The following is a 16,540-nucleotide window of genomic DNA, read 5'->3' on the forward strand; positions in this document are numbered from 1 at the left end:
CATAAAACATCTAGTCTATCTTTTTCTTCCCTTCTGGCTCCAATCCTCACCAATTAATTATTTTTACCGTTTATTTCCCCAGTATTTTTCTTGTAGGCTTATTTGTAATTTTTTCTTGTGTGTGTATGATAGATCGTGCAGAAGAAGTGACCACCAAACCTGCGAGAGCTGACGTGGATATGGAAGGCTAGCTGGGCGTGAACATTCTAATATATGTCGAGCATTAAAAAAACTAGACTATAAATATGTGAAGTGTCTGGATTGTGCATATATACTATCCAAACTGATTTCAGCCGTATGTAGCCCTAAATTAAACATGTAAGTTCAGGTTGATGGGAAATATGCAAAACAAAGATTATTTTAAACTGAAGAAAGAAATAATAATAGACATATAGGTTATTGCTTTCATTGATTAACTGGGGACAAACTTAACATTAATTAGTACATAATAGAAGTTAGTTCATCAACAACGACAATAATTTCATTTATTAATACATATATAGTAAGCACTCTTATACTTGGTTGCTTAATGAATAATACTATACTGCCTCTTTCTTCCTGTCAAGATGAAGACTGCATAGGCAGTTCTCTTGGCTCACATCTCCAGCAACACATTTATCTTGATGCAATGCGATTCTGCTCTTGGTGAACTCTTCAAGAAACATATTAATCCTTTCAAGGCTCACATTTGGCATCACCACTACATGTGCTATCTTTCCCTGACAGGCAAGCTGCCATTTGCGCACAAATGTTTCGTCGTTTGGCCTCTCAAACACAACCGTGATACTTAGTGCATTCAAGAACACACTTACCCCCATCTCTCTGAGACGAAGTGCAAGGTACTGGGCATTTTTTAAGCAATTTTCAACCGTCTTGCAAAGACCATTGTACCCTATACGCTTCAGTGCATACCACAAAAAGATGGGAGCATGGCCATTCCTGCTTCCTGCTATGGTTGTGTCATTTGAAGAGATGTACTCAATGTTTGTGGACATTACATGATTGATATCCATCAACCTGGTTATTAGAACACCACATGGTATTGGGCATCCAATAAACTTGTGGCCAGAAATACAGATGCTCCCTATTGGTTTCTTGAAAGTTAGTTTTGGTGCCTGAAGAAATTAGTATAGCACATATAAGGAATTGTTTAGAACGTAGGTATTTTTCCATGTAAATTATTGATGCCAATATGAAAGCTGACTGCATGAACTCTGTGCACTGGCGAAATACTTTCTAATTGTCTAAAAAATTAACAGCAAGCGGAGACGATATTTAAGTACATATAGCTCTAATTGATATAGAAACTCTAGCTTGATATATGGATTTTTTTCACTGTGTTTTGATTTTTTTTATATAACTAGATAAATACTCGTGCTTGGATTAAAATAAATTATATGTGTGCTAATATTGCTTGGAACAAATTGGTTGTGATTTTCACAATTTCGTCGATATATGTGTCTTTGTATAATAAACATGTGTTTTAGAAATGAAATAAGATAGTCATATGTGGAAAGGACTATTTTGTAATATTAAAACACATGAAAGAAAGAGTAGGTACAAACATGAAGGAGTTGTTAGTAAAATATTCTTTTAAAAGGAGTAAATAATAGATAGAAATAATTGAAAGCGCATATGAAAATACAGTTGCAGATTTGCTACAAACTCTTCCTATTATTTCTCACATCTTATCATTTTTAAATCTAATATGAATAATTTAAATAATCATTTCCAATATTATTTATGAATTTATGGAAAATTATTATTTTTCATATCCACAACCTCAAGAAAGTGTAAAGTTCATCCCTAAATATCAAAATCGGACACTATTCATCCCTAAACTTTTCCTCCAGAAGCATATATATTTACCATTTCATGGAAACACCTTTACATATGATCAAACGGGTAAAAATTAAATGTTATGGAAAGTTCAAGGATGAATAGTGCTTCAGGGAAGAACTTCTAAATATGGTAAAAAAGGGTGAAGTAAATGGTATGGAAAGTTCAATGATCAATAGTGCCCGCTTTCATGTTTAGGTTTGAATTTTTGGACGTGAAATTTTCAGAATTCTATAACTATTTTCTTAAATTACAGTGAGCATAAATAAATTTCTTTTTTTTTTCATAATCCAAAAGCTATTGATACAGCATGCTGAAAGATCCTCATGGTTTTTCAATTTTCATGGGTTAACTAAATCCCTAATTAAAAGCGATGAGTAGTAAAGGAACTATGTAAAATTATCCCACCTAAAACATAAGTAGGTCATGTTGTGTCAGTGCGTTGAATATCTTTTTCAGTGAAATCTTAGTCAATTTTAATTACCAACCCAAGTTCGTTGTCATGGACAAGCTCGCTAGTTCCACATTTATACTTGTCTCAATTCCTTTCTGGTCAATAAGGATGGTTATAGCCAGCTTAGAAGGGAATTCTAAATGGATGTAAGAAGTTGCTGGATGGTTTGCTCCAATGAAGAAGTACACCTAGGTAAGAAGTTGGTGGAGGGAGCTTTCCCACTTTGTAGCCGAGTAGTTCTGCCGCTCCGCGTTGGATAGGTATATTTCGAAAAGAAATATGGAAAAATGGTTCATGGATAACCCATGAAACTAAAACAAATTGAGCGTCAACCAATGTTTTCGCGATGTCAATTCACACACAAATAACCAACAGTAATTTTCAATGACCACATAGTTTCCATTATATTGAGTTATATGTGCAATTATAATTTGGACCAGTACGTCATATTTCGAGTATGTATGTATCTGTCTTTTTTCTCTCTTCGCATCTAATAATTCATCCAATAATTCGAGTTGATTATGGGTGATTACAGACTTTATTCCGTTTAATTACTTCCTCCAATAAAAATTCCCAAGCCAACATGCAAGTGGGCTCTTTATACTTTAATGATATCTGTGCTACTGCAGCGTGTGCTACTACTAGAGAAACGATCCTAGTCCCAAAACATAAATATCTCGCTTAGATTAAAAACCGGTAATAAAGATGTTTTAATACTGGTTCTAAAAGTCAAAGTCCCTATAAACACCAACCAGTACTTAACAATGCATGTTTAGTACCGGTTGGTAACACCAATCCGGACTTAAAGATGTTTTTAATACCGATTGTTGTTACCAACCGATACTAAAAATGTCTCTAGGGTTAGTTAAAAAAGAAATCATCTCTATCTGGTTACCAGATGAGTGTAGTAGGTGGGATGGTAACGGGCATAAGAGTTGAGATGAGAGATCTTTAGTTTGAATCCACATATTATTTTTATTTAGTATGCATCTTTATTATCTGTTCTTTCAACTGGTAATAAAGATCGAGTCTTTATTTGCTGGTCTTAGTTGCTACAATCGGTAATAAAGGGGTTATTAACCGGTCCTAAAAATGAATGAGTTCTCCAGTACTCCTGCGCCCCCTAACCCCTAATATAAGGGATTTTGACTTTTTGCGAGTACTATTTCACCATTCGTATTATCAAAAAAATTTAGAATTATTGTTTATTTTTTTTACTTACTTTATTATTCCAAGTACTTTAACCATAACTTTTCGTTTTTTATACTTACAAAAAAAATTATAATAAGACGAGTGGTCAAACAATGCAAGTAAACTTTCAAAATCTCTTATATTAGATAAGGGAGGGAGTAATAATTAAGATCTGCTCCAGAGTGCAGACCTGCTTGCCTTTGCTGCGGCTAATGCATGTTCTGCTGCTGTTGCTACTTGAGCGACCAGAGAGAACAAAATCACAAAGAAATTAGTGAATATCCCTTATATTATCGGACGGAGGTAGTATTAAGGTTAGGTGTCCTAAATAAATTAAAGGTTGTAGTCATCGTTGTTATCTTTCTAATTAATAGGGTTAATTCACTCAATTTCAATAAATAGGTTAGAAGAAATTATAATACCCCAGCTCGTTTCGTTTGTTTTGGCATGTGTTTTGTTGTTCCAGTTTAGCCCTGTTAGGCCCAAGTGCTCAATTTACGAGAATCTTGATAGATTTGAGCCAGCTTATATACCCAGGTTACTCTAACCAAATTACCTTTGGGTTAACCTTTTACATGAAGGAGGACAAAAGTGTAAGTAAGTTGCTATATGAATGTGGGCTCATTTAGTGTGTAGAGTAGACTAAGGCGAAATTAGTGGCTGGGGTGTTACACAAAAATGGAAACAATATTCCTGACCGGGTCCAAAACTAGATAGCAATTCATTTTCAGTATTTGGGAATGATATAGGCATAATTTGCCTTACTTTCATTGTGCCATTATTATTCATGTGATTCATTAATTCTTTGATCTTTTTATGCTATAATTCATGTATCAACTTATTATGCTGTTCCATTAAAATACCATGCATACATACCGAATGTATCATATGGTTCTTAATTGACGATGCTAGTAGTAATTAAGCGTTTGCCCTGCTTACTCACCGTACAGGTAATGCTTAAAGATATTCACATTTGCCCTGGAGGAGAACAACTACTTGTTGACTACTTAATGCAAATTCATATATATACATTTTTCCTAGTTCCATATTGCACCTCCTGAGTATTTGTACTTACTATTGTGTTCTACTTAGTTTTTAGGTACAAAATAACAATGGATCTACATGGCCCTAGTATACACACTTTACTGCACACTACTCAACTTTAGCTTTAGTTCTTAGTTCTGCTTAGAATAAATTTTGTATAGAACTTGTAAATGTTGTTTTAAAGGTTTGGTTATGTGTAGTTTTATGGTTTTTTTTAAAGCTACTGGTGGTTTCGAATTTGTGGACGTTATCATTATTGAATTGTCTTGTAACTGTCTATCATGAATGTTTGTATTTATTAGTTAGAATATGTCAAATTTTTAATAATTTTAGGAGTTAGTGCTTTTGTGTGTGGCACTCTAGATATGCGGATATATATACCTATATGGTGTTACAGGAGGACGCTCGCCGAACAAGCTCGGTCTTCTCTATGCGGTCACATTCACGTGGGAAAGACGAGGAGAAGAAGAAAGAGGAAACAACAAGGTTACTGTTCACGCACGACTCTTAATGCAATCTTGTCCATCCAAAAAGTAACCAAAATCATTCTATATGACATGACATATTTATTTATGCTGGTCTATTTTCTTTTTTACTACAAATTATTTATGTATGGAAATTAAAGAAAAAGATCAAGCAAGTTCAATCCATATATATGAATTGCCTGTGCTATTTCTTCAACCTATATTCAGATCGTTTGCTTTCGACAGTGCAAAAGAAATACAATCTACTATTGTTCAAATGCTAGACTGTTTAGGAGAATTTCCAAATGCAAATGTTTCAAACCAATCAGCTGGTGCTAAATATTCCATATGCATTACCTCACTATTTGAAAAATAAAACTTACTTGTTTGATAAATGGCATCATAAGGCCTACTAGAGCACTGTCACAATGGATATAAAATCTGTTTGCAAAACCACAGTTTTCAAGAATCATTACAACCTCATCAAGATCATCAACTGCGCCTTTCATAGTAGTACCTAAAACAACACAGCAAACATGATCTGTCACATGCAAACAGAGAAAAATAGTGGAGTACAATTGATGAAATGGTTACATCTGGAGATGGAGTAAGTACCAATATTGACATTCACAATGGCAGGGCTCCTAGTGTTCTGTAGTAGTTTTCGTCTGAAATCAGCATAATCCATCTCACCAGAAAACAAAGTGTCAATTTTGATGCACTGGACTCTATACATTTTAGCAGCCTTGAAAATAGAATAATGTGAATCACATGATGTATAGATAATCCCCTCCGGAAAAAGTTCTCTCCTGTACAAGTGTAGCCAATGTAATTATAAAGAGGGCAACAAATAATCTAGTTAATTATGTAATTTACAGGCTACCCATCTAGAAATATGATAGGAAATGATTTTCCACTCCTCGACGAGGTGCATACTTTCTAGTATTTATTTTTGGAAGGCCCTATGCGTCGGGCGCCCGATGCTTTGGAGGAAAAATCGGGCGCTGACGTCATACGGACGTCAGCGCCTGATTTACGTGCAAAAACTACTTTAAACTGATTTTTTACTTAAATTACTTATCCAAATCATGATCCGATTGCACCATTAAATTCGTTGCAATTAAATCTTCAAAACAAGACCACACATGGATATATTCCGACGAAAATTTTTTTTAGCTTATTATTGAATTATTTTAAAATGTTGCACAATGTTCCACCGGGTATATCGGAATTGTTTCACTAAGTAGATCGAAAATGTTTCACTCGTTTAAATCGGGTGTTGTTTCACCTTATATAAAAACAATGTTTCAGCAAATAGCGAAACAATGTTTCAGTTCACTGCAACATTTGATCCATACATAGTGAAACATTATAAGTACACTAGGTGAAACATTTTTCGGTGGAACAAAAAATAAAACGAATTCCCTTAATAGGGGGTTTCCAAAATATGTGGGTTTTTTGGTTGCAATGGAGTATTTCAGTTCACGGCAACATTAGATTTATACATAGTGAAATATCGTGAGTACACTGGGTGAAACATTTTTTGTGAAACAAAAAATAAACCGAATTCCCTTAATAGGGGGTTTCTAAAATATGTGATTTTTTTTTGTTGTAATAGAGTATATGGTGAAGATATGTGGCAAGTAGTAGGGACACATGGTGGGGCCCCAGTAGAAGCACGTCGACACGTTGTGGAGGGGGGAGCGCCCGATTTTCTCCCCCTCCCCCGAGCGACCGAGCGGCAGCATTTTCGTTTATTTTTTTTTTTGTCCTTTCCGTTCCTCAACACTGGAGAGCCAATAATTACAAAAGGTACAGTAGGTCAAACATTTATATTGCAATCTTACCCTTCTATAATTGCTAGAAGAGTTTACGGTTATTTTACAGCTATCAGAAGTTACCAAACTTTTCAGTGTTAATTTATGTTTCCTCTTTCAAAAAGGAAGTTGAGGGTGATGGAACTATGTCGATCTGGTGGTAGGTTCCAAGCCAGCCCTGTGTAATACTTTTTTTTTGTGGCTGCAAGTATATATGATATAGCATGCATTGCTCCAATCAGTTTCATTGTAATACTATAAATTAAATCGTAACTTTTGAGTTTTGGACTGCATTGTTAACTTTGTATTGAAGTCATGCATTTCTTTTTCCCCACAAAACAAAAAAAGTCATGCATTTCTTTTAGAGTACACACCATCATAAGTTGGGAATCAAATAAAATGTTATGCCTGAAATTTTACAAAACAATGACCTGTTTTTGTTTTCGTTGAAATCTTTTGGAGATAATTATCCAAAAAATTCAAGTCCAAAGGGATTTGTTCGTAAAACATTCATAAAATTACAAGCATTAAAATATATTAAAATATATGTACATGAAATAATTAAGAACTAACCCAACAAGAAGTCCGTGCATGTTCCCTTCCGTTCCACCGCTAGTGACATAGCCCCAGTATTGGTCTTTGGGGAGTTCCCACAACCGAGCGAACCAATCTAACACTGCAATTTCAAACTTTTTTGAATGGATACCATAGTTGCACTCCATAAAAGGGTCACCAGCATTATTTAGGCGCATGTTTAGGAATTCTATTACAGGGCCAAAGTCAAATTCGAAATTGATTGGGTAGCCTGCAGAAAAGAAGACCACACGATTATGTTATTTTTAAGATGCTAGAATCAAATTACTTAATGTTTGCATCATTTGATGCACATAGCCCTAAAGCAGAGGTCACTCGTATGGTCAGTGGGAAAGAGATAGTGATAATGTCTATCCCATGGTCTTTTTTCTGTCAGCTATTTCTGTTGGTCCCATGCAACTTTTTTTTTTCTGATGGTAATATATAATTACGATTGTTTCGCGTCCACAAGGTAACTCTCATTTTAGTGTATAACTACTATCCTCACGTTTCATAGCAACAATTTGAGGGAAATACTCACGATATCAATAAATAAATGTAGAATAACTACAACAATCTTTTATACCAATTGGAAGCTCCCATGGAATAACTAAAACAATATTTTAAGGAGGATAAAATATTAAAAATTCCAAAATTAATTGGATGTTTCAGTAAGTATCTTCTAATGTTTCAAGAATTACAACTCGTTATTTCATGTCTAATATAAACATTGTTTCAACAAGGAATATAATCTTATTTATATACTCCCTCTGTCCCAGTTTAGAGGGTGTAATTTTTTTCACCGTTGTCTGATAACACAGGGCGCATCTTTAATTCTAGCCCATCAACCCAACTAATTGTTGCATGCATGCATAAATTGCTTCATCTGCATGGGCGGTTGCACGGGGAACGGGGTATACATGCAATTTCGTTGGGTGGCGAGGTAGTCAGACCGTCAGTTTTGCTTCAAACAATGTGATTAAATACTCATGAATACGATTAACTACAGTTTAATAGAACAAACTTCTTGCATGCATCTATTCCTTGGTATTAGCAAAAAAATATTTCACGCCCTCTAAACTGGGATAGAGGGAGTACTTTATTTTAAATATAAGAAAGAAAGAACATGTTGTATAGATTTAATTGTAATAAATATAATGGTAAAATCAAATCGTAGAGAAGAAAAAATAGTTTAATGTTTTCTTTAAAATATTTTTGTATTTAAGAAAGAGAGAGGGCTTGCATGCAGCGCTATTAGATCAACGCATATCGCATGCAGAAGCAAGGTGCAGCTGTCAGGGGAGGGAATCAGTATTTTTTTTCAGCATGCAGAAGGCAGCAGGCAGAGGACCAGCGTCTGATATTTCATAAATATCTGTTGATGAAAAAACATACACTGGCCTGAGAGATCCGCTTAACTCTAGTGCAGGTCCAAAGAATCTGACTATTGGCGATGTGATAATTCTCTTAAGGGATTACTAAATTTCACTGTTAACAATATCATATGTTCGAGCTATGGCAGCCATGCAGCCTTGTCGTGTTGGTTATATTTGTCCTCCCGGGTGAACCGACAGTGATATTCATATTAGGTAGTGTGTACTGCTGGTTTGGCAACCGGTGGTGATAGCCTCGGAAGCCCGTCATCGGTTTTTTCTTTAGCCGGTTGTGATCCGGTTTTGTATAGTAGTAAAGCGCAATGTCGATCTTAAGAGCATCATATATTGGTAATTGTGCTCATAGAAAGGCACTTTAATTTTCTACATTGTGCTTGAGAGACTAAAGGGATCTTAGTTACAGAATTATCAAAAGATGCAAACAGTTCGTTAAAAAAGGATGTAAACACTTATTGGTATGTTTAACATGTAATGTGGCATATTTTCACAATGGTGCATAATGGTGTGTCTTTTTTCACACAGAGGAGAGAACAAAACAGCAGAATTTGACAGGAGAAATAAGTTGAAACAAAATGGCATGCTATTGAATATATAAATCCAAAAAAGGACTAAAATGGACATGCTAACGATGCATTAATACAATTGATATTAGGGGGTATATAAAAATTGAAGAGGTAAGAATTAAAAAAATGTTATGCTACCATACTTAAAAAAAACAGAATATCACTGGCAGAGAAGACTATATCAACGCATGCTATATAAAAAAACATAGACATATTAAACAACATAAAAGGTCAGAAATGCTAGTACTGAAAGTGTTTCAAGAGGCGGGTGATGACCGACTTGTATAGGCGTTTAGTGAACCACCCATGATTTAGGCTCTGTATATAAAGAGGAAAACTAGGGGGCAACATCCTGTCGTAGGAACGGTACAAGTTATGAGCGAAACATTAAGTCGCCAGCAGGTAGCTCATTCACATGGCACATGTCCATCTGACCATGTGGGTATTACCGTCATCTACTTGTGGGCCCACTCGTCCTCTAGAAAGTATAACGTGCTCCCACATGTCCTATGCATGGAAAGGGATGAGCCAGCCGTGCCCCACATAACATGCCATGGATTTATGGCCTTAGTTTGTGCACCTCTTGTTGCTAACTACACCATGCATGGGTGCCGGTTAGCTGCTAGCAGTCTAAGTATTGACTACAGTAGGCCACTGGAAGCAATTAGAAAAAAGCAATACACTAGTACTACTACTTCTTTAGACGTAGTAAAATTGTAGATATAACTTCATATATAATACTACCATGCAATCTAAGTGACACCTGCATATTAGTACCACCTATGAACCTCAGTTTTATATTGTATATTTGACATCTCGGTTGTATACTATATAGTGGTACCATGATACTTCGAGGTTTCATAGAAACACATCAAGGTACCAAGATATCAGGTACCAAACCAGATACATACCTAGTGCAATACTCGTAGGTATTGAACCTTGTACCGGGTATCATACATGTTACTCATAGGTATCAAACTTTATAGGCACCAGACATTGCTAATACCCATAGTTATCAGATTTAGTACCCGCGTATTTTCATGCTACCGAGAAGATATCGTGAGATGAAACCTCAAGGTATCACCAAGATATCTTACTATGTCAGAAGGTATCTTCCATTAAACTAGGTGGTATCATGTTGGTATCATGATTTATATCTAGCAAGAACAAGGTTTGGTATCTACCATCTCTTGATACCAATTGTACCAGGCCTAATACATATGGGTACCACCGTACTAGCTAGGTATCAGGCTTGATACCTATAGGTACCATGTACTTATCTCTAGGTATCGTGTACCTAGCACACATGGGTATCAAACCTGATACCAGATAGTATGTCTGATATTTACAAGCTCCTATACCTATAGGTAACGGGCTTGATACCTAAGTATCAAACCTCAGGCCTATCTGTACCAAGTGTGACACGTATCAATATCATATCTGCTACCAATTAGTTTTGATACCTATGAGTAGACTACAGGGCTATTCCTAGGCTAGGGCAAGAAGGGCGATGTCCTAGGGTCCATGAAACCGAGGGGGCCCAAACTATGTATACATGTGTATATACATGTAGAAAAAATGGGCCAAAGCAAAGATACTAGGTCCATTAGGCTGGGAGGATAGGAGTCAAGGAACATACTAAGTCCTCTAGATCACTCCTGTGATTCGCTTATTCTTCTTACCAGCATTTCGCCTCGTCCTCGACTCTTCATTGATCCTTCCAACAGTCCCAAGTGTCGGCGCTAACACTAGTTATGGAGAGGGAGAACTCAATTTTGTGTACTACAAATAAACTTGTGTAACTTTTGGAGAAACCCAACAAAGTCAAGGAGAACCTTGTGTAACTTTTTTTGTAGAAGTTCGTAGACTACTTATTTGCCTGATTCCGAGTCCGTATAGGGTTTATTCCAAAGGTCAAGCTCCGAATATTGGTGGGTGAATTAGGGCTTGCAAATTGAAGATTTATGTGAAATTTGTCTTGGAAGATTGAGGGCCTATTTGGGGGAGCTTAAGATTCTATAGCAGCTAGTTGGTAGCCAGCTTATGAGAATCTAGAAAAGCTGGGTTTCCCAACTTCTTAGAATCTGGATCAAAAGCTAGGATGTTTGGGGAGCTTCTGATTTTGGCAAAAGCTGCAGCATCAAGGAGCTCCCCCAAACAGGCCCTGAGTTATCGAGCTCCGAAGTTCTAACACGAACTTTAAACTACGCTCCCAAAATTCGACAAGTCACATCTTACATCATCTTGAGTTGCTTCTTCATATAGTTTTTCTATTTTTTGTCCCTTATTGAGAAGATCGAAAATAAAAAATAGTATTACATAGGAACAAGCTCACCTGTCAAATGCAATTTCGTGCATAAGCTCTAGTGATTGGACCTTGCATCAACTTGAGGAGTATTGTGTGTATACAAAGGAGTGATGTCCTCATCAAAATGAGTGCTTGAGACATGTATTGGTAAGAACAGTTGTTGTTGTGAAATATCTTAGTAAACATAGTTTGGCTTTTCGAGGATCTAGGGAGAAGCTTTACCACGACAATAACGGTAACTTCTTACCATGTGTTGAAATGATCACTGAGTTTGATTTGTTAATGCAGCGGATATACATTATTTTCACGTTCACCTAAAAGATGGAATTTTTTGCTTGACTGTGTTCCAAATTTATCTGTGAAGCCTTTGTGTGGTACTTTCTCAGAGAGCCGAATCAAAAGCATCAAAGCTATCAGATTTCAAGCTCCTCATATAAGGTTAGCTTTGTTGGAGTTACGTATAGTAATTCTTCTGATGACTGTACGTACCCCAAGGCAAAGAGTGATGCAAAAATTCTCTATTTGATGTGCTTGGAAGATTTGAGTTCTTACTTGATATTGTCATTGGGCATGACATTTTATTTTCTGTCAACTTCGTAAGTAAAAAGTTGGAATCTTCATATCCATGTGCATTGACTCTACCTTGCAACAAATTGAAGGCATAGTGCAGTTTTTTATAACTATAGATCGAAATGAAGGGTTTGCATCTAGTATTGACATTGCTAAAGGCCTTGCATCTGAAATGAAGGTACAACCATCATTTGCAATTAAACGTCATTCTACTAGAAAAAAACAATTTGATGAAAGTGATTACATTGAAGAAATTCAGACAGCTCATAAGGCCTTTTGAAAATAATTACTTCTTAGTTATGGTGGATATGGTAAATACTTCATTGAGAAATAGAGATTTGTGGAGCTGCAGGTGTTCAAAAGTATATTTGTTTTTTTTACTTAGCTCAAATGGCATGAAGTCATTAGGCGATAGTGTGAATTAAGAAAATGTTGTGCTAAATTCGTGGAGATTTTTTTTCCCCAAAATGGATCATCGTTTTATGTTGAGCTAGACGATCTTTGCTCTGAAATTAGAGTGTTGCAAATGACTTTGCCAGAGATGGCCATATGTCTGCTAACGAGATTTCTGAATTTGTTAGAGATGTACTGCTATCCAAATGTATACTGCCTATTAAATACTTCCTCCATCCCATTTTGATCATCCTCTAAAATTTTTGAGGTCTTCCGAAGTTGCATGTTTGTTTATTTATGTGCGCATGACTAAATGCTAGTTGTATGTCCATTCGTTTATCACGGAAAAATATATAGTGCAAACCACATATAGAGTGGAAAGCTAGAAACTACCGTTAGATCGAAAAATAGACGTCTGAGATTCATCCACATCACCACTAGTAAAATTTTAACCCAATACAATTTTTACTGTGAATAAAACTACGAGTAAAATTTTTACACGTGCTATGACGTGGATGAATCTCAGATGTCCATTTTGCGATCTAATATTAGTTTCCAGGTTTCCACTGCATATGTAGTTTCCACTATATATTTCTCCGTTTATCTGTGCAGGAGTAAATGGTATCGTTGCATGCCTACTTTGATCGATGAGGTTTAATTTAAGAAGGAATGATGTTGATTGTGGCATCTGTTGAAATCTAAAAATGTAAGAATAAATCACTTCTGGTAACTGACGTAGCCATGAGCCCATGGATGGTTTGTTTGGTTTGCTTTTGCAGGTGATAGAAGATATGGTTTTGGCACTCCTTTATCGTGTTTGGGCTGATGCGCGACCTATAAGAGTCCATTAGAGAATCATAGATTGAAATTATGCACTATGGATATACAGAATAATTTTGCAATTAATATAGAAAATATAATTATATATTGTGTTGAAATAAATATGGCCCCAAATTTTATCTCACCTTAAGGCCTCCAAAATGCTAGGAATGGCCCTGCCTGTGAAAACCGATCAATTTCCAAATTTGGTTTTCAGCTATAAAGCTGTACCCTATTATTGCATGCAGATTTTCTTCTAATTCACATGTACAATAAAAGGGGTACATCAATGACGAAAATAGTACTATTCGGTAGCGAGATATAAAAAGCTACTGAATCTTATAAAGTTAATATGGTACGGCGTAGTTAAGCACAAAAATAAACTTGGACTAACTAGCTAGCTATATAGTGGTAATTATATTGTCAGGTCAAAGATGTGAATAGCTTACCAATAGAATGGGCAGACCTCTCCTGGAGGTGCTCCTTGAAAGTTGCCATCCTGCCTCTTCTCTAGTTCGCTCGCAGCACTGGGAGGCTCGTCTATGTGGAATCCACCCATGCTACTGAGCAGTTCGTCTACTAGGCTACCGGCCGTCATCTTTGTTATCTTGTCTAAAGTAATTTGTACCAATGTTAGTATCGATCTGCTCATTAATTAGTTTAATTTTTCACCGACCAACATCAAACAAAAGAAATTAAATGCAAATAGATTTCTTTCAGGAGGGAGTACGTAGTGGTGTTTCATTCTGTCAAAGGATATAAAATAGTTCTAGCTAGAAAATTTCTCACTTAATTATCAGACTACGAGTAGCAACTATTTGGGAGGAACTTACTGAGGACAGAGAGCGACCAAATGAACTGTCTCTTGAATGTGTCCCCTAATGGGGACCAACCAGGAATTGATAGTATGGATTAGCAACAAGAGAGGGAACTCAATTTATAGGGAGAATCTATGATGGTCCATTGATTGCCACACATGTGCCAAATTTGACGAAGAGCCAAGCCTTGGTGCCTAGGTTAGTGGAGTGGCGAAGGCATGGCATCTCCCAAACGTACGGCCCCAGGTAAAAACTGGATCAGTCTAAACTAATTGCATACAAATTCCTTTGGTGAGAGGGATTGCTAAAAAATAATCGCATGTTTTTGGTAAAAAAAATTCAAATGTAAATATACTATATAAACTATACTCCCTCCATTTCATTCCAAAATATAAGGCACAGCCACTCTTAACCTAAGGAACAAGAAAAAAATATTTTTTGACTAAAGGTAATTTTGATTACCCGGCTTTTTGGAGAATGTCAAAGAGAAATAACAGGAGTCTTTTACAAAAGCAAGAAAACAACAGAGAAAAACAAGACAAAAGACTGGGGGAATCATCAGTTTTACCCTAAAGCACTACCACATCACATTCTCAAGTCCAACACCCTCTAGAAAAGCAGCAAAATTAAACTCCCTCCCACATACATTTCAGATGAGTACTGGATCAAAGACTCGCTGAGATAAAGCTAATTAATCCAGATCTACCTGCAGGAGATCCACGGGTCGCAATTGCTCCATCATCTGCATCAGCTTCTCCAAGAGTTTATCCAGAGCCTCACATTCTTTTCTTCCTAGGAGTAGCTTCCAGCATTGCATTAGCGCCACCGCCTGTCTATGACCTGTGCAAAGGATTCTTTATAAACTTATTTTCAAAAGCCGAATGATTCCTATTCACCCACAAACCCCAACATAGACCAGCAATCAGAAACATTCCCACCCTCACTCCCACCTTCATTTTGATCATTCTGATGCTATCCCACAAAGAGTTAGGTAGTACAAAGTATAATTCAAGCAGATCCCTAGTACCACACCAAAGAAAATGTGCTAAAGGACAAATAAATAAAACATTGCTGCTGTTTCCAAATTTAGAAACAATTTGCATTCCCCCGTCCCCCTTTCCACTTTCTCTTTAGCAACTGTTTTGTGCAGAGAATTCTATTCATTCCTCCGAGATACATGAAACGTTTAATTTTAACAGGAATCTTGCTCTTCCAAATCACTTGCATATCTTTATCAATAACCTCACCAAACTTCATGACCCTATACATGGATCTAGTTGTTAAAAAGTTTCTTCTTATCATGGGGCTAAACCACTTTATCAGGATCATCAGAGAACTCAAAACCCCACAACATCTTCATTAGTTCCTGAAGTTGTTCCCTTTTCTAATTGTCCAGGTTTCTCCTGAAATGTAGAGTCCATTTACTACCATCCCACATTTCTTTAACCAACTTATTTTGTTGAGTGCTGACATTGTAGAGAGAAGGGAACAAAATGTTCAGAGAAATTCTCCTAATGCACGCATCTTCCAGGACACAATCGCCCCCTCCCCCTTGCCCACTTGTTTGTCCACTAACTTCTCTAGCCATGCCTTGCACTCATGCAAGCCTTTCCAAAACTGTGAACCGCCCACCATCAGTTGGGCTTTGGAAAAAACCACCCTGATCCAGGTATTTGTTTCTTAAGAAAGTGCAACTCCTATCTTGTGATCGCCATTCAAGTTTCATAATCCATTTGCTTAACAAACATATGTTCACCATTTTAGTATCCAGAAAACTCATCCCTCCAAAATCTTTAGGTCTGCACAAAGCGTGTCACTTTAACATGTGGTACTTTCTTTCTTTCCACTCCCATGCTAGTAGAATCTCTCCCGTATTGTATCCATCTTCTAGTGACATTCATCTAGCAGATTATAGAAACCCATCACAAACATTGGAATATTAAATATACAAGAATTGATCCTAATCTCTCTCTCCCCCAAAGGACAAATGGCCACTATGCCAAGATTCTGGTCTTTTCTCAACTTTTTGCATCACAGGTAATAACTCCTTTTTCCAAACTTTTCCAACCCCCATAGACAAACCCAAATAAGTAAATGACATAGTCCCTACTTTACAATTCAGCAAGTCAACAACCCCCATCACATAAGCTGATAAGAACATTACTAGGTCGGATATGACCATGGATACCTTATGTATTCAACAATCAAAGGTGCATACTTTCTACAAACGATTTACATGTTATATATTTAAAGAAAGGATATTGTACCATGAGTTTTGTGTGCTTTCATTTGC

General features: G+C 36.4%; 1 protein-coding gene across 1 annotated transcript; it reads right to left on the bottom strand.

Annotated features, from left to right (window-relative positions):
* Positions 1 to 378: 378 nt before the first annotated feature.
* LOC107280579 (serine decarboxylase 3) lies at positions 379 to 14,041 on the bottom strand. The gene is made up of 5 exons (XM_015779196.3): positions 13,879 to 14,041; positions 7,383 to 7,614; positions 5,608 to 5,801; positions 5,376 to 5,509; positions 379 to 1,115 (listed from the first exon to the last, which is right to left on the bottom strand). Exons 1-5 carry the CDS (start codon positions 13,925 to 13,927, stop codon positions 540 to 542), a joined length of 1,185 nt encoding a protein of 394 aa, XP_015634682.1. The 5' UTR covers positions 13,928 to 14,041; the 3' UTR covers positions 379 to 539.
* Positions 14,042 to 16,540: the final 2,499 nt, after the last annotated feature.

The sequence above is a fragment of the Oryza sativa genome, chromosome 4 (genome assembly GCF_034140825.1).
Source record: "Oryza sativa Japonica Group chromosome 4, ASM3414082v1".
Classification (NCBI taxonomy): domain Eukaryota; kingdom Viridiplantae; phylum Streptophyta; class Magnoliopsida; order Poales; family Poaceae; genus Oryza; species Oryza sativa.